Raw genomic sequence first — 23,423 nt, 5'->3', positions numbered from 1 at the left:
GGTTTGGAGGTCTCGGGTGCTGGTATTGATCATCTGCCTGGGCTCTTCAAGTCACAGCTCATCTACACAACTAAGTGGGGAGAGGGGATGTAAGGCTTCCTGGGCTCCTGACAAGTATCTGACAGAGCCCCACGTGACACTCAACAACCCCGAGAGATACACAGCAAGACCCCCACTGTCCACAGGACTGACTAAAGCTCCGAGAGGGAGGACTTTGCCCAAAGTCGAGTAACTAACTTGAGAGGTTAGGTCCAAGCTTCCTCCGTCCAGGACGTGTTCCAACCACTGGCTACTCCCCACGCTCTCCGCTTCCACCACCACCACAGCCAACTGCCTGGACTGCAGTTTTAGACATTGCATTCACTGTCCTCTACCAGAAGAGATGGAGAAGGAAATGGCACCCCACTCCAGTAGTCTCGCCTGGAGAATCCCATGGACAGAGGAGTCTGGCAGGCTACAGTCCATGGGGTTGCAAGAGTCAGACATGACTTAGCGACTAAACCACCACCACCAGAAGAGATGGTTAAAAAAAAACAAAACAAGAAGGGTCAAGAGTCAAGTCTCTCCTAGTAAGAAAGCAGGGTAACTAACAGAAGAAAGAAGAAAGAAAAAAGACAGTTCAAGAAATGGCAACTTGCTCATCATTTATATACAGCTTTATTTGCAATTCTTTGGAACCACCGAGAACCATCAACAAGTACACGTGTCGCCTCTGGGGACAGCACTGGGCTCCGGAGGCTCCTCAGGGAGGTGACAGAGGTGGGCGTGGGCAGGCGTGCTCACACCCAGTGCTGAGCTGCACCCAGGGCCGTGCTGAAGGTCCTCAGGGCCCGATGGGTGCCCCGTGCAGCCAGGAGGAGTGAGCCGGCTTCAGCCTCATGGCCGGCCTCCCACAGTTGCCGGGCCAGCTCCTCAGGGTCCCAGCGCCCGTGCTGGGGGCTGGCCAGCAGGTGCTTGATGAGACGTGGGTAGAAGGGAGTGGAGAGGCACTTCACCAAGAGCTTGGCGTCCAGGAGCAGGGAAAGAAGTTCCTGGTCACAGTTTGAATCATTCACCTTCGAGAAAAAAGACGGGTGGACGTCAGAGTGGCGTGGCTGACCCCCTCACCAGCAGACAAAGCCCTCCCCGCTGGTTTGCGATGTGTTGCCTTTCTGCTTCTGCCAGCAGAGTCTGCTCTACCCTGGTGAGAAGGGCCTACTTTGAAAAGAAACCCAGGCCACAAGCATCTCTGAGATCGCACCCATGAGATGACAGGCCTGGTTTCCTTTTCACATAAGACACGGCCATGAACCAAGAGCGGCTCCCCCTGGAATCACTGACGGCTACCATGCCGCGTGTCAGAAACTGTACCACACACCAGACACATCGTCCTGCATTGAGTCACCCCGAGCTCAACCCTGTAAAGGGCGCACTTTTTACAGATTAGGATATTGATGGACAAGAATTTTGCTTAATGTCGTGGTCAGTAAACTGCGGAGCGAGAATCTGAATTTAGGTCAGTCTGGACTTCAAAGCCTGAAGTTTTTAATAAGCACATTTACCATTTCATTTGTGCCTCACCACAGTCCATGTTCTTTAACCTCAACCCTCTCCTTTATGTAGATCCCTGTGAAAACAATTCTTTTCAGACCAGGAAAACCTCTTTTTCTGCTCCATTGAGAAGGTATATCCGTCAGCCCCAATGGTTTAAATAGGATAACCGACAGGAGGTATTTAAAAGCTACTCTTGCTTAAGCCTCTCGGACGCTTAAAACCAAACTCACCTTTTTCTTTCTTTTTTCTTTAAACAAATTTTCTGCGCTCTTTTCGTAGCATAGTCTCTGTATTTTTTTCCCTGGTCTTCTTGGTCTATGTATGGCTCTCCATGACTTTCATACTTAGCTTATATTTTTCTTTTATATTACCGCCATGTTTTCGTAAGGAATCAAGTCAACACTAATCAAAGATCAAAATTCAGGGCTTCTCATTTACACTAAAAAAAACCAGCTTCACACAGGGAACTCTGTTCAGTGTTAAGTGGCAGCTTGGATGGGAGAGGAGTTGGGGGCGGCTGGATACATGTGTGTGTGTGGCTGAGTTCCTCTGCTGCCCACCTGAAACTATTACCAACAGTGTTAACTGGCTATACTCCAGTACAAAATAAACATTTTTAAAAAACAGCTTCAAAGACAGCTTCAAATTCATGTCACTGTGTACTCTTAATAGTTTTGGTTGTAGGAACTGTGGAGATAATGTGGCATTTCAAAGCCAGTTTTCTCCTGTTTAGACCAACTCTCTTATGTAGCTCAACACCATGGACTTGTGCTGCGTGCTCCCTGACAATGAGGCAAGGCTGCTGAAGATGAGGTCAGAGGTGTCTACTGGCTGAAGGATGAGAGTAACAGAAATCCTGAGAGTAAGAGTTTGCCCACTAGCAGATGGCGCCCATCTTAGTCCCTGTGATCCTTCTAGTGAAGGTGAAAGTCACTCAGTCGTGTCCGACTCTTTGTGACCCCATGAACTATACAGTCCATGGAGTTCTCCAAGCCCCATATAAATGTCAGTTCCAGTGTCGCCTTCTGGGTTACGTCTCCCCTACATCCGATCCAAGCCGCTCCCCGCTCCCTCCACACTCCAGACGCTGCACACACCCCTCTTCCCTCTTGGGGCTGGGCTATAGTGACCGGTCCGTCCGTCTCCCCTGCTGCACTGGGAGCTTCTACAGGGCACAGAGGCTTTTACCCGTCTTTCAGTTCAGCATCCAGTGTAATCAACCTGTGCTGAACGGCTGGCCGAGCCCCTGCCACTGAAGCCTGTCACATTTTTGTGAAGTGCACGTGTACACGGCAGGAGGAGACTCTGGCCTCAGCACTGAGAGTCTGGCAAAGCCTGGGCTTCCCTTCTTCAGCCTCTCCTTTCCATCAACACTTACACTCCACTCGCTCACCTCGGACTCCGAAAGACAGAAGGGGAACTCAATTTTGCATCTTTTGTTTGTTTGTCTTTTCAGAGGTGGTAGCAAAAGCAGCTGGGACAAGACTAGTGTATCTGCTGAAGGGAGCACAAGAGGCTTCCACCCACCACCTGAGGGCTGTTTATGAGCTCTGTGTGTTTCCTTTCCCTCTCTCTCTTGCTTCATAAGTGGGAAATCGGGACTCGAATCCCATCACCATGCCAGCTGCATCCTGAGACCCCTCCACATGCTGCTGAGTGAGGCACCTTCTGTCTAAGCCTCACACATCTCTTTAAGACGGCTCCGATCTCACCCGACAGATGCACACACTGGGGCTCAGCGAGGTCACAGTCAGGCATCACGTGTCATGTGGTGGGTCTGTGGTGAGCTGGACCAGAAGCCCTCCTCTCTGATGGGTTCACGGGTTACTGTGTGTCCCCCTCCCCCTCCCAGGCCACGAGCTCCCCCAGAGCAGGGATGCTGTCTCCTCTGTGGACCCCGCAGCCCCCGCCTACCCCGCCTAGAACAGCATGGGCCTTGTGGCAGGAACTCAGCAGGATTTGTGGAACGAATGTGTGAATGGGTGAGTAACCCCAAAGCTCACATGCTTTCATTGCACTCCGCTGCCTCCAAACACACTCGTGCAAGCACACACTCGCACACACACATGTGAGCGGGCAGCTGACTCACTGTGCGTGCTGTTATTTTGATTCACCCTTAAAAATAAAGAAGCCTCCCACCTAACCGTCCAGGAGGAAGCACAGCGTGTGCCAGGATGCTACAGGCAAATGTTTTTGATAAAAACACATGGATAAAAGGCTCAAGTCCAAACAGTGCAGGCTGATACTTTCTGTGCTGCCCTGAGTAAGTCTTCAAGGCTAGGACACCTTTATTATTCTTTCTGTTGACTCACGAACCCTCCCTTTGTGGGCCTGAAATTCAGGCTCCTATAAAGGGAATGATGGATTTTTCCAGCTCGAAGGAGAGACAGGGGTTTTGTCAACGCCGGCGGCTGCTGCCCCTCTGACCCCCTCTCTTCTGTCTGCTTCTCTCCAGCATGAGGACATCCTGAAAACTAGACTGTCCCACTTGATGTGCCTTGGGGATAGCTGCCCCGTCCCAGGGCAGGGTGGGAGCTGGGGCACAGTGGGTGTCCACTCCCCAACCCCAAAAGCTCTCTATCTACAATCCTGGATGAGAAAACGTATGGCTGAAGTCATGGCCGTGAACTCGGATGTTCCGCCTTTGGCCCTTGCGTGCTCAGAGGTTCCCTAAAGAGAGGCAGAGACTACTGACCTCCTGTGAGCCGGAGTGGTGGCCAGGGGAAGGTGAGGGGGAGATTCTGATTTGGCTTCTCATAAACAAATGCTGGAGAAACAAAGTGGCTGATGCTATTTCCTTTCTTTGACTTTCTCCCCGATTCTGGCTCTTTGTAGGATGTATGCATGGCCAGAGTATCCTTGATAATTGTCATGTGCAAGGAAAAGACCGCGCAGATGTTTATTTACATACGTGGGCCAAAACAGAGAACAAAAGAATAAAGAAAGAGACGGCTTTTCGAAGGACCCATTCCAACACCCACATTTTAAACAAGAGGAGCCTGAGGGGCAGAGAAGGAAAGCGTTACCCAAGGTCACCGGCAGTCAAGACGGGCTCCTCTCCACACACCAAGCCTCCTGCCTTGGGGGCACCGAGGCCAGCCTGGCTCCTTCCTCTCAGTACTGTAGAGTTCCCGGCATCACTGCCACATGTCAGAGCTGCTACATTAATTTGTCAGGCCTTAACTTGTCTTCATTTTCCTTGTTTGTGACCAAATTCCAACTTATGGCACTAAAAATCTGGTGGTACCTACCCACAGAAGCCTGGTACTGTCTTACCAGTTAGAACTGCTCTTCTAACCTATTTTTCTTTTTGAAATGAAAAGAAAAAGCTGGAAACTGTCTTAAAACACAAAAAGAAGTCTTCTATATCAGGATCACCTCAAGAACACGACTTTATCTACCTTTTCTCTCCACTGATTATCCACATGCTGATCTATTTGTCCAATCAGGTCATGTGATATTTGTATCCTACTTTTCTCATATGTTGAGAATTATTAAAAAATATTTCATAGTTTTCATTCTAAAAAAATTTAATGGCTACAATATAGTCTATTGAACAAGTTATTTAGCTTCTCCTACTATACATCAGTTCAGTTCAATCACCCAGTCGTGTCTGACTCTTTGAGACCCCACGGACTTCAGCACGCCAGGCCTCCCTGTCCATCACCAACTTCCAGAACTTACTCAAACTCATGTCCATTGAGTCGGTGATGCCATCCAACAATCTCATCCTCTATCGTTCCCTTCTCCTCCCACCTTCAATCTTTCCCAGCATCAGGGTCTTTTCCAAGGAGTCAGTTCTTCGCATCAGGTGGCCAAAGTATTGGAGCTTCAGCTTCACCATCAGTCCTTCCAATGAGTATTCAGGACTGATTTCCTTTAGTTGCCTGACATTATGAAACACTAAAAATGAATGATTTTTGCACATATACTCTCTTTATTTGAATTATCTCCTTGGTGGTTTAGTCACTAAGTCATGTTCAACTCTTTGCCACCCCTTGGACTGTAGCCTACCAGGCTCCTCTGTCCATAGGATCTTCCAGGCAAGAATACTGGAGTGGGTTGCCATTTCCGTCTTCAGGGGATCTTTCCAATCCAGGGATTGAAACCGGGTCTCCTGGACTGCAGGAAGATTCTTTACCGACTGAGCAGTCAAGGAAGCCCCTTAGGATACTTTATTAGGAGCGGTATGGCTGGGGTCTTATGGGATGAACATGTTGTTGCTGTTCAGTCACTAAGTTGTGCCCAACTTTGTGACTCCATGAACTGCAGCACGCCAGGCTTCCCTGTCCTCCACTGTCTCCTGGAGTTTGCTCAAACTCATGTCCATTGAGTTGGTGATGCCATCCAATCATCTCTATATCCCCTCAAACTCATGTGTTGCGGTCCTAACCTCCAAGACATCAGGACATGACTGCATTTGGAGACGAGGCCTTTACAGAGGTAAATAAGGTCAACGAGCCATCTGCATCATGGGGATGAATCCTAGTCCAATCTGATTGGTATCTTTATAAGAAGAGAAGAGGACAGACACGCAAGCCGAGAGGAAGGCACGTGAGGACGCAGGGAGAAGGCAGCATCTGCAAGCCACAGAGAGAGGCCTCAGAATAAATCAATCCCGCCAGCTCCTGAGATCTCGGACGCTGCGCCTCCAGCATTGTGAGAAAACACATTTCTAATATTTAAAGGTTGTCTGCCCTGTGGCACTTTGTTATGGCAGCCCAAGCAGACCATGACACGGGGCAAAGCACCCACAACATCTCCTGGCTGCGGGTACAAGAGGAAAGCAGTGACATGGTGATGTGGACCGTCCAGCACACAGTGCTGCCATCAGGGGAGGAGGTGCCAGCTTCACTGTAAACTTCCCAGCTCTGGATGTTATTACTTTGAAAAGAAAATTACTTTGCTAATTTAGGAGATATGTATTGGTATCTCAAAGATGCTTTCATTTGAATTTGTTTATTAGCAAGAATGAATTTTCCCCATACATTTCCTGTCATTTTTATTTTTTCCTATGGGAAAGGTCAAATCTTTTACTCATTTATTGGAATTTCAACATCACTGTACACATGTGAAGAATTCTTTTGTAACTTAAACATTAACCTTGATTTGAGTTTTAACAGACATTCTAATCTACTGTTTGCAATTCTATTTGGTTATTTGTAGTCTTGTAGGAGTTTTACACTTGTATATTATCAGGAAAGGATGTGTTCCTTTATGACTCTTTTCCTATTGGTTTAAAGCTTGGAAGTTATACTTCCTGGAAGGATATGGTATGTGTGTATGTGTATGTCTGTGTTTATATATATATATATATATATAAAATTTTCTGATTTAAAAAATATCTAATTTTTTAATTGATCAGGAATCACTTTGGTATATGGTCTGGGGAGAATCACACATCCCTGACATTGGCTTGATTGATGCTTTTAGGGCTTGGGGAAGAAAATATATTTTGTCAGTTCTGGAGTCAGTTGGATGTTTGAAATAAATATGAGAGAAGCCCAGGAGGATTAGCTGATTTAATTCCTCTGATCAAATAGCTTTGAATGGGAGTGAGAAGGAGCTGTCTTGTGAAAAGAAGGCAGAGAGGCTTCTGGGTTAGAGACCAATTTCCAATCCTGGATTTTTAGCTAAGTAGATGTGTGACCTTGTTGAGGACAATCTCTCAGAGCCCCAGTTTCCACATGTGAAATACAGACAACAGACAGGGGTAGAGATAATCTATGTGTTTAAGTGCCTAGCACAATGCCTGGTGTAGAGTTTAAGTTCAGAAAATGGCTGGAGTTATTACAGTCACACAAGTCAGGAATAAAGCACAGGAGAAGGGCTTACATACTTCACGAAATAAGTAAAAGGCTTGTCTTCTCTATCAGTGAATTTTTTTTTTTTTGGTTGGTGATTAATTTTTGAGACTAAAAGAAACTTTGCTGATCTTGGGGGGAAAAAAATCTATTAAAGCATAAAACACTACTGTCTTCCAAGCCATTAAAATGTTATCTGCTTAATTCCTGTTTCAACAATAGGTAATGAACCTTCTCTGAATTAAATCTTTGATTTTATGGATCTATACGAAGCTAAGAGTAATTACAGTAATGAGGGAAGCTGAAATCCCAGTAGCATAATGCATGCAGGACCTCATTTCAATTACTTTAAAGAAGATTATTTGATATAATTTCCCTGTTTACTTCAGGAAAGAACACTATTACTAGCAAGAGTTATTAAATATACCAACTGAAAGTACAGAAAAATAAAAGGGCAACACGAGTATATTCCTAGAATAAGAAAAATGCCCGCAAATAAATTTTTGTTTTCTGTATTGACTTGCAGGCCATTCAGACTTCGTTTCTTGGAATACCCTCAGCCCACTCCTGGCCTGGGATGAGCAGTGTGCCTCTTCTGAAGCCAAAATCCAGACAGTCCTCTGACTTAGGATCTGACAGCGGGAGAGAACCTTTGAGGATGATCCAAGCTTGGACACTTCAGTGACCCATTCTGCGGCCCTGAGTTTGGCCCGTTCGACACTTTTACACTTGCCCCCTTTTCATCCTCCTTAGTTCCTTGTGTTATTGTTTCATATGTCAGTGTCCCCTTGACACAATTCCTCTACACAGAGGGATGATATTTCATCTTTACAAATGTCCTACCCATTCCTCACTCCCGCACACTGTATCAGGCGGTGCACAATGGGAACTTTATATGTCTGGTTGCACCAAGTCGGTCAGCCACCCCTCAGGGCTGTCTAGAAACCTCACAGGTTAACCCATAGGGAGTGAGCTGCCTGTCGCTAGAGGCAACCAGCTGAGAATACTGGGAGATACGCAGTAGCAGAGCTTCCTTCATCAAGAAGACTAACCACCAGCTGAGAATGAAGGATGACGGGTGAAAGTAACATGTTTGGATTATGTTCGGGTAAGAAATAAGTAGATATATGCCCGAAATTCTGAGACTAAAAGAGGCGAAAGAACAGTGATTGTAAAAAGAGACTGGTTTAACATCAACTGGCATCTGTAAGATATACAGGAAATCAGTTGCTTGATTCTTCTCCACATGACTGGATCGCTTCAGCCTAACTTGGTTTGGATATGCTTAGAAGAAGACCATTGACGTTAGGGCCAAAGCCCAAGAAGGATTTTGTGGACCAAAGTCCAAACAGAGTAGTCCAGAGCCCAGCCCAAGGTCCTTGTTCTCACTGCATGCCGAGGTCGGGAGGGCCGTGTGTGCCCCTGACTTCAGCAGAGAAGGAAACATCGTGGGAGCGTGATGGTAGCACGGATGCTCACCAGGGAGGGCCTTGGTGGAAATCTGGATTGAATTAAAGGGGGAACAAAGAAAGCAAGGCTTCATGGTTTTATACACAGTTGGCCCTTAAACAACGTGAGTTTGAACGGCCCTGGGCCACTTACGTGGGATTTTTTTTTTTTTTCAGTAGGAAACATTACATCACTGCCTGGATGTTACATCAGTCCCTGGATGGTGGAAACCACGGATGCAGAGGCATCTTGGAGATGGAGGGCCAAGTCTAACTAATACCTAGATTAACCCTTGTGCTGTCCAAGGGCTGACTGTAAATATGTTAACCCACGCCTGCTTTCCTGAGAACCTTTAAAGCTCTCCCTCCAACCGAGACACTGGTCACTGTGGGTGATGTCTGGTGCCTTCGCAGCAAAATCACAGGGATAAGAATCACATTTATTAAAAACATGAAGGACTGCGATATGGAAACAACTCCACTGGGCAGGACTGAGGGCCATGCACTCAAAGGATCCTTCATTCTGGAGGTGCTCTTTTGTGAGGGTTTTAAACATGACACAGGGCACCCAGGACTAGTCGGCTCCCACCCTAGTCGGGCTCCATCAGGGCCTAGTGACTTGGGGAATTTGAAAGAGGAAGCGCTGTACCAGGCAAGCTGTCAGACCAGCTCTGTACTACTGTTTTCAGTGCTGATATTATATGGTTCAAGATGCTTCAGAGAGTCCACTTCTCTACAGAGATAACCTTTTTCCAATACAAGAGTCTACCAGTTAGGTCAAAAGCAGCAGTATGATTAAACACAGGTGCTGAATGCTGGATTTAAGGCTTCAGTTTCAGCTCTGGCTGCTTGCTGGCTGTATGACCCCTGAGTTTCAGTGTTTTCATCTGTGAAACCAGAATGGTATCTTCCCAGAGGATTATTAAAAAGGGGAAGTGAGGAAGGGCCTTTAATAACATCCAGCACAGTTGGTACTGGAAGACAGCTATTACTAGCATCAGGGAGAAACACTTAATTAGGTGCCAAAGGTCCTACACACTTCCATGAATGATTCTTTTAATAGGTACGTGGTCCAGGCCAGTCCCTGCGATGTGAGGTGGGGACAGAGGTACGAGCAGCCCTGAAGAGGAGGAAGCAGTAAGGCCACCGTAAGTGTGGAATTATGAATTGGAAGATGTTGTAGTCCACGGAGCTATTATAAACACAGACCTGCTTACTTTGATGAAATGAGTCAAGAGACTTCCACCCAGTAGAAAATATCCCCGAGAGGAGATTTAAACACGTCATCACGGCATATCCTTCTTGGAGAAAAAAGGTTTTGAAGGTAAGCTCTAAATCTCACTGAGGCTGATGGAGTGGGTGATTTGACAGTATGGACCACACCAGGGTTTTAATTATTCACCAATGATATAATCCTAAGAAGGTCTTTCTATTTCTGGCCCAGGGTAAGAGGCTGTTGGCCATTGGTAAGGACATGCCAAACACCAGAGGTTTGCAATTTCAGAAAAGCTTAGGGAAGTGAACACCGCTATTGGAGGAGAAACCCCCCCGTTTCTGGCATCAGCATTTAAGCATCATCCTTTGAAACATAAACCCCTATGAAGCTGTCAGTATATTATGACCAATACACACTATCAGCAAGTGGGGGGAGGGGTACATTTTTTCTCCTGGATCCATGCACTGTGCAAGAATGACTGACACCCATCAGAGGAGTTTCTCTGAAAACAATTTTTTTTTTTTTTTTTTCCTTTTAGTATCAACAGAAACTATTGCCAACAACCATTAAGGGAGAAACAAGTTACTGATGAACTCAGAGTCGCCCACTAATGGGCAGAGTGAATAGCAAAATAAACACAAAAGAAGAAAACCAGTATCTTTCACGTTGTATTTTTCACTACAAAACCAAGTATGATGTAAAATAGCTTGACAGGAGCCCTGCAAAAAGGCCCAATGAAACTCTTCCCTTAGAAAAGGGTAACATGACTTTTCAATGGTGCTGGGAGAGCAATGATAAATCACAGTAATTTCTCTTCATGTATATCATATTCTTGAAACAGCAAAATTACAGAGATGGAGAAAAGATGAGCAGCCTTCACTGTGGTCACATGAATGTCCATGTGACAATACTGCACAGAACTTTACACATGGACACACACAGACACACACAAGGGCACTTAAAACTGTGGAATCTGCATAAGGTCCAGAGATCGTACCTCTGCTAATGTCCTGGTTATAAGGATACTAAAGTCATGTAAGATCAGCCCTGGGATTTCTTTGGAAGAAATGATGCTAAAGCTGAAGCTCCAGTACTTTGGCCACCTCATGCGAAGAGTTGACTCATTGGAAAAGACTCTGATGCTGGGAGGGATTGGGGGCAGGAGGAGAAGGGGACGACAGAGGATGAGATGGCTGGATGGCATCACCGACTTGATGGACGTGCGTCTCAGTGAACTCCGGGAGTTGGTGATGGACAGCCTGGCATGCTACAATTCATGGGGTCACAAAGAGTTGGACACGACTGAGCAACTGAACTGACTGACTGAATGTGAGCTTAAAATTATCTCAAAACAAAAGTTAAAAAACGTTTAAAAATTGGAAAAATCACTTTAGTTCCTCGGGGATGCGAAATATTCCGTGAACACATGTGAAGGTCACAGATGGGCCAGCCTAACATGAGTGCTCATCTTAGTGCAGAGAAGTTACAAGTCAGTGTCATTACTGAATTCCCAGAAGGGTCTCAGTGGTAGGAAACAGACTCGCCTCAGCAGTTTACACCTCTGGCTTTGATTTCTGTACCTGAAGGCCACAGGGGTTTCGGATGTTTTCATCACAACCTTGGCTGAACCAGCCACAGTCAAAATGATTCAAGATCCAGAGTTTTAGCACAAGACTGCATATCAAATGTGCAGATAAAGTGTTACAAAGGCAAACTAGTACCATTTATAAATGACTTGGGTGTTGGCAACATCCCCGTCAGTTTCTTATTTTGATAGTATGTGTGTGTCGGGGGGCGGTGAGGCAGTCAGCAGGGCTGGTTCAGTTAGGAAGCTCCCCTTCTAGTTGCAGTTCTGACTGATGCATTTGTGATCAAGAATCTTTACAATGAAAACCGATCTGTACTCCTAGGGAATTCATGAGGGCATCAGGAACGCTCTACACAGCATGAACAGGGAACAGCAATGTTTAATATATTACTGTTTTATTCTCAAAGGTGCCCATGGCAAGTTCCATTGGAAATACTTGAGTAGAGATATGAATACTGTGTACAAGGTGGTGATGGAAGAAAAACACTGACAGCACGCAGTTGATTTTCTCTAGCTCTCCCTTCTTCCTGATGTCTTGGATCTCCAATAAAAAATCAGCTAAGAAAAAAAATCTTACTGCAGCTCTCAGTTTCTTGCAAATCCCAGTATTATGCAACTTTTATTTTAGCACCGAGAGGCACTGCTAGACAAGTCCCCTCAATTTCATACTTCAGCCTAGTTTCCAGAAAGGCCCCTATTATGCTCAATTATCAATGATAATGAAAGGCATTTTTAAAAATAAAATCTATACAGAAACTTTACATTATTTTGAAAATATGAATAAAGGCACGACAGTTTTCTTATCTTGTTCATTATGACTATTTCCAAAGGCAATTACGTCCTGCTTTCTGCACCCCCTGTCATTAACAAAGCTATAAATCCAAGACATCTTTTCATCTATCTCGTCACTGCACCTTTGCCCTAGGATTCACCTACCTTCTCTGGTCCCTAGAAGATATCCTCTTAAACTGTTGTTAAAGCACACACATACACACTTCAGATGAAAGAGTGAGCGTCCCATAGAAGGATCATACAATGCAAATTCATTGTATGAAATGAAACACAACTCTGAGCACCTGATGTGTAAAATTTAAAAAGGGAAGTGCAAGTTTCTTCCTGAAAAACATTATCTTCACGATAATAAGGCAGCCAGCCTGCAGGGAGAACTCTCTTGCCTCAGCACTGGCTCCCATTTCTACAAGCCAGGATGGGCTTCAGTGGCGGTGTCGGCTGCCGGAGGAAACTCAAGCTTGAGATTTCCGCTGGTGCCATTAACAGGACTCCTTCTCCCCTTTAATTAGTACATAACCAAACACATGCAGGCACAGAGAATCTGCCTGATGTCAGGAGCTCCTCGTCCCAGATTTCAAGTGGCAAGACTAGTCCTCTAGTGCCTAGGCAGCTCTGAAATTTTCTTAAAGAGACTCGATACTCTGCTTCTCTAGAGAAAATGCATCCTGATCCGAATTTGCATTCTTGGCACTAGATACACTCTGTGGTGCACAGGAGGAGCTTAGAAAATGTTTTGTCAACAAATATCTACTGCAAACCACAAATACCTACTGTAGACAAACAAACAGCTATTGTGGTCAGAGTGTAAGTAAAACCGTCCTGAGTAAATCACCATTGTTACTGATGAGAACCGCAATACCAATGCATGTCTCTGCAAAGCAAGAACGAGTGAATTCGGTGGGGAGTACCTTAGCGATGGCGGTGATGTGGTCCAAGGCCATGGTGTGCAGACGTTCGTCCGGGCTTTCCAGGAGAAGCTTCAGGGACGGGAGCAGCAGGGCCTGACCAAGCAGGAGCGAGCACAGCTCCTTCACCCCCTGGAACCACAAGGGCGACTTTGTGAGTGAGAAGGAAAGGGAATGCATCACAACCCTGGCACGATTCTGGAGGGGGGTGGGGGTGGGGTGGGGGTGTGTGTGTGTGTGTGTGTGTGTGTGTGTGTGTGAGGGGGGGGGTGACTATGCAAAAGACACACAGAGGACCACTCTGATGTAGGGTTTGGTACCTGCTTCACTCGATTCACAATCTTAATTGATAAAATCTTTCTGGTATCACATATTCATCTACAATACTGCTATTTTAATGGCTGCATAGCTATGATCCCACTGGATGGTTAGAGGGCTGGAATTTATTTTTCTGAACTCTCAGAGACCTAGTTTCCTCCCAAGTAAAATGGAGGTAACTGTATCTACTATTTTGTGTTTTGCGTGTGTGTGAGAATAAGTGTTAGTGAATAATGATGCTCAATGCTCAGCATATACTAGATGCTTAACAACAAAAACTATTATTGATTGTTAATATTATCCCAAAGATCTAGTTATAATTTAGTATAACAAAGGAAATCGGCAATTTAAACATTTTAAAACCTGTTCATGGTCAACGTCAAGACTTCTCAGGTGACATGAGTCGTAAAACATCTGCCTGCCAATGCAGGAGACACAAGAGACTCGGGTTAAACCCCTGGGTCAGGAAAACCCCCTGGAGTAGAAACTGGCAACCACTCCAGTATTCTTGCTGGGAAATCCCATGGACGGAGGAGCCTGGCGGGCTACAGTCCATGGGCCTGCAAAGAGTCAGAAACGACTGAGCAACTGAACTGAGAGTTAATGTCAAGGTGAACTGAATGCTTGACATACTCAAGATGTTCCTTCTTCATGAAAACTATCTGTGGTCCAGAAAAATGAAAATGTATTCAGATCGCCACAGATGTACTTTAATTTCAGCTTTACAGCTGAAATTTAATTTTAGTTTACTGCTCTTTTTCATGCTGGCTGAATCTGTCATCAGAGAGCAGCCTTTTCTATAAGATAAATATAATAATGCTTCACAACAAAAGTATAAAAGTATAGAAAATAAATTTTCAAGCTATTCCTCCCTGCCCAGTTACACGTTCCCTTGGTGTCCTGATTTTAGCTGTGAAGAACGGAACACTTGGATCAAGACCAGACAATGAGTGCGACCTCGTTACATAAAGCAAGGGTTGTTTTTGAAAGAACACAGAATCACTGCCCTGTGCAGGACTGATGATCCTGCTACTCTTGTGCTACGCGCCAACAGTAGCATATCAGAGAAGAAAAACTTACATTCATGGTATTGTCCTAAGTATTTTAGGTTATTATAAAGAGTGGATAAAATAAGGCTGACATAACGAAGCTCCTATTTAAAGTCTGGGGTAAAGGTCTCTTTGGAATTCCATTCACGATCTTTCTTCAGTGTGCACCCCGCAGGCCACTGCTGGAAACCAGACTAGAAGACTGTGCCACACAAGATTAATACTGGCAGGGAAACAGTTCTGCCAAACGCGGGCTTCAAACAAGGACTCCAATTCAGAAAAGAGCTCTGTGTGCCTTATGGCACACGCAACACACGCAGGGGTCTCACCCAGCATCTGGGCCAGAGAGAAACGTGGACGTTTAACCTGGGATGCCAAAACCTGCAAAAACCATTCGGGAAGATGAAACATAAACTCGGGTGTGTGGCAGTCCAGCCCAAACAGCACTGACCTGTTTCCTCTGCCCGCCTCCCTGGAACCACGGCTCCCTTCCCCCATCCTGCACAGTTCATGAAAGGCAGCGCCCAGGAAGGCTTCCTCCCATCCTGGGACGCTCTGCATTCGCGCTGTCCCACAGGGCAGCTGAGGACCATGTCGGGGCTTGTGAGCATCCGAGATGTGGCTAGTGCCACTGAGAAACTACACCTTTAATTTCATTTCATTTTTTAAATTTAAACTTAATTTTAGTACCCACATGTGGCCTGTGGCTACCAGCAGGGAGCAGTGGGCTCTCACAGACCTCTGGGTGTTCGCACACGATGGATACAACCTCTGCTGTCTCTCTGTGTGATCAACTCTCAACTCATCCTTGGGTCTCAGTTTACACAGGCACAGGAAAACCCTATTTCCCATGGCAGCACCTCTGATGGCCCAGGTTTGCCATTCCTACATGCTGGCTCTACTTCGTCAGATATTTCCTACATTATCTGCCACCTTGTATTACTGTGGTCATTCATCTATCTGCCTCATTTGAGGGCAAGAAAGTTTTTCCTTCTCTGTATTCCAAACTTGCTTGCTATTTGAAAGAAATGTTAGTTGCTCAGTCGTGTTCAATTCTTTGCAACCTCACTGACTGTAGCCCACCGGGCTCCTCTGTCTATGGATTCTCCAGGCAAGACTAGTGGAGTGGGTAGCCAGTCGCTTCTTCAGGGCATCTTCCCAACCCAGGGACCAAACCTGGGTCTCCTGCATTGCAGGCAGATTCTTTACCATCTGAGCCACCAGGGAAGCCTCAAATTATCTGTATAACATCCCTCTCTTAACACTCATATTTGCTTATAAGTTATCAGAAATTGGTAAACAGGTTATTTTTCAGGAACTTGCAATATTCGGAATAAGCATATCACTAAGCTGATCTAAGCTTCAATGGAAACTTTATGGCAATCACCTTTAAATCCTGTTGTGCAGGCATAATGGCTAGTACCCCACAGTCAGATAAGGACACCCAGGAATGGAAGAATTCATTTTATGAGAGCTACTGAGTGTTTTTTTAATCTTAGTGAACAGTTACTGGCTAAATACTTTGTAATTAAGTACTATACTATACTCATCAGGCATTTTCCCCTGTGTTACAAGAGGACAGTTTATTAGGATGTTTACAAAGGGATTTAGAGCGCTACAGGAAAGGTGAAAGGAGCAAAGAGAACCACGGAACCCTTTGCAAGGCACTTTCACAGCTCAAGCTGTCTGGCCATCAGGACACAGAACAACAGCGAGAAGCCTTGAACGAAGAGGAGTAGCTGGGCAGGGCCCCAAGCCCGGCCAGAGTCCTGCAAGCCAGTCCCCACTGTGGACTGGGACTCGGGGGGATGCCCTGGGCCCTGTGGCTGATGGTTGTCAGAGGAGCGAGACTGGTCCACCGAGGTCCTTGCCTCCTGCTGGCCCGGGGGTGGATCTAGCACCTAAAGGTGTGCCAGGGCCCGCAGCAAGGGCCTGGAACACAAAGTGTGCCGGAATAGGGGTCATTGATTCTAAAAATCAAGCTCTTGACGTCATCAGAAGTGCCTCAACCGTGAGAGTGAACAATCACACTAAGAAGCAGAAGGGGGGTCGTCCAGGCGGCGGACGCCCATGCACCCAGCCAAGGCGTCTGCAACACTACTTCTCTCTGTGCCTCCACATGGACCCTCGGGAGCTGCCACAAATAGCTGTGATGGGGAATTTTAAATCTAAATGCCAAGAGCTTGTTTTATGCCAAGTTGCCAATTTCCTGTTCTACAGATCCCCCACTCCTGAGGATGGTTCATGTATTGCCATGAATACAAGCCGGGAAGGAGGATGCCTAACTTTCAAGACTGGGAGACTCATGACCTGTGCAAGACAATGACTTTTATCTTTCTGGTCATATTTGCCATCGGCACAACCACCAGGGCCATAAGTAAACAAGTACCATGAGCAGCAGCAGGCGGTCATGGAAAGTCATAAAGGAAAAAAAAAACAAACTCTACATATGGGAACTTGGTGGGAGGGATGGGAAACAGGGATGATGGAAAAAGTAAGCCCCTTTAAGTCCTGTCGGAGATAATTAGGCCATCGCGTTTCACACACCCTGCACCAGAGCAGCCAAAGGTACTGGAGTAAAAGAAGAGTCATGGATACTTTTACTGTCACAGTGACATTAAATCTTACGGAAGTCTGAAATGAGACTAAGTGATTTCCAAAGGTGGGAAAATAAACAACACATCTCCATTTTGTCATCAGACTGTTCCTTCCTTTGTAACAATTCTAATTCACATTTCAGCACATTTAGTGATTAATACAAACAGAGGATTTGCAAAGTTCCTTCAATCATGGCATACTTAGGGGGGAAAAAAATCTATATACGTACCCAATTAAAAGATAGAGCAGCACAAGAAAAATGAAAGAAAAAAAAGGCACTGTGGCAAAAGAACTCTTGATAATGATGTTTCATCTCATCAAATTACATCAGAGGAGGGATAATGATGTGCTTCAAAGTGGGGCTCAGTACAGCACTTCACTCCTCACCCCAAAAGAACGATGGGCCTGTGGGAGGCAGGGGACTGCATGCTGAGGATGAAGAGAACAGACAGCCTCGGCTCACACTCCGCCCAGGATGAGACCTGGCAGAGCAGCGGAGTAAGAGCCCCCTCTGACGTCACGGGGTCTGCCCCTTGTTTCAGAGATGGGAAAATGGAGGTCCAGTGATCTGAAGTAATGCTTCCCTAACCTAGATTCAGTAGCACTGACAGCAGGACACTTCTGGCGTCTGGAGTCGACCTAACAGAGTTCGATCTTAGCTCATGTGAAGGCAAAGATGAAAAGCACGTTATTTACTCAGCCTGGTGGGGGTAACCAGCTGTGTTCAGTCCCCACTCTGCAGTCTGCTGAATCCTGCGTTGACGGAAACAGAGACGCTGCAGCCACGGTTCCCACTCTCCAGGTGCTCACAACACAGCAGAGCCGACCACCAGTCAAGAGGGCGTGGACACAAGGAAACCACAGGCTATCGGAGTAAGGGGGGCTGCTTTTTGGTGTTGGTACTTTAATTATTTAAAAGAATAATTTTGTCATTCTGGTGGGTGAAGACATCTTCAAACGGACTCAATATTTTAAATTCAATCAAAAAACACTTAGCCAGTCCTTCATTCAGAAAACAATTCATTAAGTGTGCATTCATAATGAGAACATTTTCCTTGCGTGATTACAATGAAGACTCAAAAAATCATATTTACAATTCCATTTTCAAGTTTATCTCCTATGTGGTAAAAACTCAAAAATCAATTAATCAACTTAATGCCATTATCCAGATGCTTAAATTTAACTTGTAGATTGCTCAAATAATATATTGCTGAGGCCAGATCCACAGCAGGGGCTGTAGCTAATACGTGCTTATTTTAGAATGTAAAATATATAATATTATTATATATATAATAATACATTATAATATATATTATAATATTATAATATATATATCAATTAATCAATTAATCAACTTAATGCCATTATCCAGATGCTTAAATTTAATTTGTAGATTGCTGAAATAATATATTGCTGAGGCCAGATCCATGGCAGGGGCTGTGGCTATGTGCTTATTTTAGAATGTAAAATATATATTATAATATTATAATATATAATAATATCTATATATATCAATTAATCAATTAATCAACTTAATGCTATTATCCAGATGCTTAAATTTAATTTGTAGATTGCTCAAATAATATATTGCTAAGGCCAGATCCAATATATATATATTTTACATTCTAAAATAAGCACATATTAGCTACAGCCCCTGCCGTGGATCTGGCCTCAGCAATATATTATTTGAGCAATCTACAAATTAAATTTAAGCATCTGGATAATGGCATAGGGCTTCCCTGGTGGCTCAGAGGTAAAGAATCTGCCTGCAATACAGGAGACCCGGGTTTGGTCCCTGGGTTGGAAAGGTTCCCTGGAGAAGGGCATGGCAATCCACTCTGGTATTCTGGCCTGGAGAATTCCATGAACAGAGGAGCCTGGCAGGCTGCAGTCCATAAAGTCACACAGTCGGACACAACTGGCGTGACTGAGCAGCAGCAGCGCATGTGGATACATAACATAAATATCTCTGGGACAGTTGTGTTATGGGACCAAATAGAGAACACAGGTCAACATGTGTTTTTACCATGTTTACAGAGAATAAATATTGTGGTTATACAATGTTATTACAACGATGTCAAAAAGTACATGAAAATCAAGAGTGGCTGGTTACCCGCCAAGGAACACTAACGTAACTACTACATTACTAGCTGTCCTGGGTCAGGCAGACACGACACTTGAACTACCGCGACCTCTTGCAACAGAAACTTGAGTTAGACATAAAAGGGCATCCAAAAAAAAAACCCAGAAAACTGGGTTCTACTGAGGGACTTGTGAAAAGAAAACCGCTTCAGAGCTCCAACAAAGAGAAAAAGACCTCAAAGCATCCTTTCAGCACCGCTCTTCTTCACTTGATCTGTTACAGATTACGCGCTTTACCTACCAATAACTTAGGCGAAACGTTACCCAAGCACAGTCGCTGATACTGCTTCTAATAAAGAGGTGGGGAAGGAAAGGGATGACCCCCAGCAAAGCCACTTGAAGCATCCACTCACCTCGGCAGGCAGCATCTGCTCGGTGTTATACAGAGAGCGGCAGAGTTTCAAAACTTCATTCCCCAGCCCTTCCTTGTTCTCCGTTGTACATCTGGTGAGCATCACTGTGGCCAGTCTCACCCATGGATTATTGGTCACGCTGGTTTGAAGGGAGAAAAATGCAGGCATTCGAAACAATGAGACTTAGGATGATTGCGGTAAGAAATTTAAAAACAGAAAAGAAATCCCACTTGTTCAAGTAAAATGCTTTTGGTAAACTGCAATCATAATCAGGATGATGTATTTCTTTCTGTCTCTCTTGGAGAAAAGACCCCATCAAACAGAGGGAAAAGAGCTTGCTGTAGCGTAGACAAGCGCCCAGAAGCATGGGGGCAGTGGGTAGACGCTGACCGGCACAGGAGGTTCGAAGCCCAGCCATTCGGGCTGACATTCTGGCTCCCTGGCTACTTGGGTGACTCAACGGAGATGACTAAAACACTCTCAGCCTGGTTATATGCTTATGGGGGGGGCACCCAACTTTTCTGGGCCTCGGTTCTTTTCACTGTGAAAAAGCGATTTAATGTTTTCTTGCGTCACTTAATGAATGGTGCTTGTCATGTGAAGTGTCACTCTCGATAGCAGGCACATCTTATTATTCTTATTTCTGAGATGTAAAAGCACAAAAGTTTGTCTTTTGTTTCCCTTCTCTGGCTACCACTACTCTGAATTCATAAAAAACATCACGATTTATATTTCAAGAAACAACTGAAGGGCACATTCATTCTGGGGTACTGATTTACTTACAACATTGTACAATAATTTTACTATTTATCAAGAGTTTGTTGCCTCATTAAAGCACAGCTATAGCTTCGAAAACAATGAGTACCCAAGGATGGTCCCTCCCTTGAAAGAATTCCATTGCTTGTGCCTGAGAAAAACAGCAAGTGCATCAACGAGGGGATACCACAGAACTAGCCTCTGGCAAAGCCTTCGTGTCTCAGCCCAAACTAACAACCTGTGAGGACAAAGGATGCCGCTTATTTCCAGGTGCAAACAAAGCCCGGGAGAGTGTCTGGTTGACAGAGGAGTCGTCTTCAGACACACTCGGGACTAGCCCTCTGCTCTCCTCTTTCAAGTCTGGACCCAGCTCCCCAGGGGTTTTCCCTAACAGGCCGCCTCCGTGCAGCAAAAATGCTGGTTCCTCAACACAACGCATCCAGTGGTTTTGACAACAACTATCAGAATGGAATTTCCACCAGCCAGCTGTGACACTCTGGAGGAACACTATGGATCTTCCTGAATGCAAATCTATTAGGCTTTCCTTGTATGGATCGAGGGTCTACAAGGGACTGAAACTAAAAACCCAAAGTGGGGACTGATAAATCAGCAGTCACGTGGATCAAGCTGTCTTCAGTTGTGAACTTGACTGTGTTGACTGGCGACATTCAGCCGCTGCCACGCAATCCTTCCCTCCCGCTCCACTCCCCTGATTTGGTTGCTTTGAAAGTGCTACAGCCTAGAGTCATACGTTGGGTTGTCTAGGGGAAAAAAGTACTCAAAAGTACTTTAAAGCGCCCGTTTCAGGTATTCCATCATACATTCTTACTGTATGATGAGCCAGGAAAGAAGCAGAAACGGACTTGATTTATCACTTTGTTATCTCTAGGTAGAGACACAGGTGGTACGAGGATTAGGTGGATCACTAATGCTTGGTTACGATACTCATGACTGGTTCTAATGCTAATGATTTCATAAAGGAGGTTAGCAAACACGGGATAGCAATTTACAAGTTTCACACAGGACTACCAAAGTAAGACTGTATCTTGAAAATGAACCTATTTTTGCTTATAAATGCATTCATTAAATGTTTTAAATGCAGTAAATGTTTTAAGAGAAGCTGAGCTTGCTTCTTGAGGGTGAGTAACTTGAGATGGTCAGTGTTCCAAGTTACAGAAACTGCAGAACCAAAGTTAACTAATCTACCAGAAGTATCATATTTTGAATTTAAAAAATTCTCTCTGGACTAAGAGATTCATTTTGAGTATATGTTGAAATGAAGTAATTCAACCCTAATGATTTTCTGAAAAAGTGAAGCTGTACTGACAGTCTAAACCAGTGGGGCCCACCTCTGTTTTCCATTACCGTCTCCTAGGAGCTGCTAAGAAGTTTATGCCCAGGTCCTGTGAGTTGGACTCAGCAAGTCAAGCATGGGACTCTGCTTTTAACAAGCACCCTCAGGTCCTGAGGCTGCTCTGCCCAGATAATTGGGGACCGAATGGAAATACTGTTTCAAGGGACTGTCACAAGAAAAGACTAAAGTTTCTTTGACATGAGAATTTGTACTGCAGAGTTTCAAAGAGTGAAGGGAAGAACCTACTCTCAAAATCGGCATGTCAGCCTGCCACCGCGGCCACAGAAGATGGAGATCTAACAGCTGCTGCATGCCCTTATGAAAACACTTGGTTAAAAATGCAAACCACAACACCCTCTCCTCCGTTTGCTTCATAAATTCCTAACGGTCTCATTCGAGGGGGAGAGGCCTGCCTAGATGTTCTTTAGCAGTCCTAAACTGCTCACGGAATAATTTATTTTCAGGAAAGAATCCTTCTGCGATGTCTGAAGTGGGACGACATGTGCTGGCCTGGGTGTACAGAGTGCTCACTGACACGGGAGGAACGCAAAGACGAGGCCTGCCCCAGGCATTTGGATCAGATGCAGAAACTCTCGATTTCTGCCAGCAAGGAGCAGCGGTTCATGACAGGCAGCATATGTGCTCAGAGGAGATCTGGCCACGTCTTCCACAGAAACCCGTGGCTGGTAGCGCAAGGACTATGTGACTACTCCATGTGGCTCCAATGTCAGCGTGACACAAGGAGACAGCATGGGCTGAAGCTTCCAGCAGCTGTTGGAACTCAGCCTCCTCCACCTAGGGGCCAGGTTACGCCTGATGTTATTTAACTTCTGAGCTTCCATTTTCTCATTGTAAAATTAGATAACATCACCTTCCTGCAGTAGCTTTGCTGTGTGAAGTGATAATATATGTCAACTGCACATAACACTGTGTGCTGTCAAAAAACGGGAATTAGCGATTTATTCCCCATGGATTTTCAAGTTAGCATTGTAAGCCGTGTTAAAAGAACATCAAAACATTTTTTGGCAAAAATGTGTGTGTGTGTTAGTCACTCAGTCATGTGTGACTCTTTTCAATACCATGGACTGTAGCCTGCCAGGCTACTCTGTCCATAGGATTCTCCAGGCAAGAATACTGGAATGGGTTGCCATTCCCTTCTCCAGGGGATCTTGTCAACCCAGGGATTGAACTGGGGTCTCCCACATTGCAGGCAGATTCTTTACTGTCTGAGCCACCTGGGAACCTTTGTTGATATCCTTAACCAGATGTTATCATCAAGCATTGTCTCTATTTCTAAACAAAATATTTGTGTTTAGGGCTAAGGAGAAATGGAAAGAAACCGTGATATTTCAAGAAAAATAATTCTAATTTCATCTAGAGGCTAATACTGATTTTATATCCTTCTTTCATTGGCTCTCCTGCAGGTACTGATTTTTTACACCTAGAATCTAAACAAAAGAAGTCTACCTTTAATGAACCTGAGCCAGTTGCGGTGAGGTAGATGAACCTAGAGTCTCTTATACAGAGTGAAGTAAGTCATGAAGAGAAAAACAAATATCATATATTA

General features: G+C 45.0%; 1 protein-coding gene and 1 long non-coding RNA gene across 3 annotated transcripts in view; one reads left to right on the top strand and one right to left on the bottom strand.

Moving 5' to 3' along the window:
- Positions 1–638: 638 nt before the first annotated feature.
- NBAS (neuroblastoma amplified sequence) overlaps positions 639–23,423 on the bottom strand; it is a 330,907-nt gene continuing 308,122 nt past the window's right edge. For both annotated transcript variants that reach the window (XM_027556036.1, XM_027556037.1), the window contains 3 exons: positions 19,747–19,885; positions 13,290–13,418; positions 639–1,055 (listed from right to left, as the gene is read on the bottom strand). In XM_027556036.1, the coding sequence (XP_027411837.1) occupies positions 780–1,055; positions 13,290–13,418; positions 19,747–19,885 (544 nt within the window). In that variant the 3' untranslated portion in view covers positions 639–779. The remainder of the gene's footprint in view (positions 1,056–13,289; positions 13,419–19,746; positions 19,886–23,423) is intronic.
- Positions 13,354–23,402, top strand: LOC113901549. The gene is made up of 2 exons (XR_003513466.1): positions 13,354–13,440; positions 23,281–23,402. It is a non-coding gene; the product is annotated as an uncharacterized LOC113901549 (long non-coding RNA).

The sequence above is a fragment of the Bos indicus x Bos taurus genome, chromosome 11, assembly GCF_003369695.1.
Source record: "Bos indicus x Bos taurus breed Angus x Brahman F1 hybrid chromosome 11, Bos_hybrid_MaternalHap_v2.0, whole genome shotgun sequence".
NCBI lineage: Eukaryota > Metazoa > Chordata > Mammalia > Artiodactyla > Bovidae > Bos > Bos indicus x Bos taurus.
Note: the sequence above shows the minus strand (reverse complement) of the source record. Positions and strands in the feature narration are given on the sequence as shown.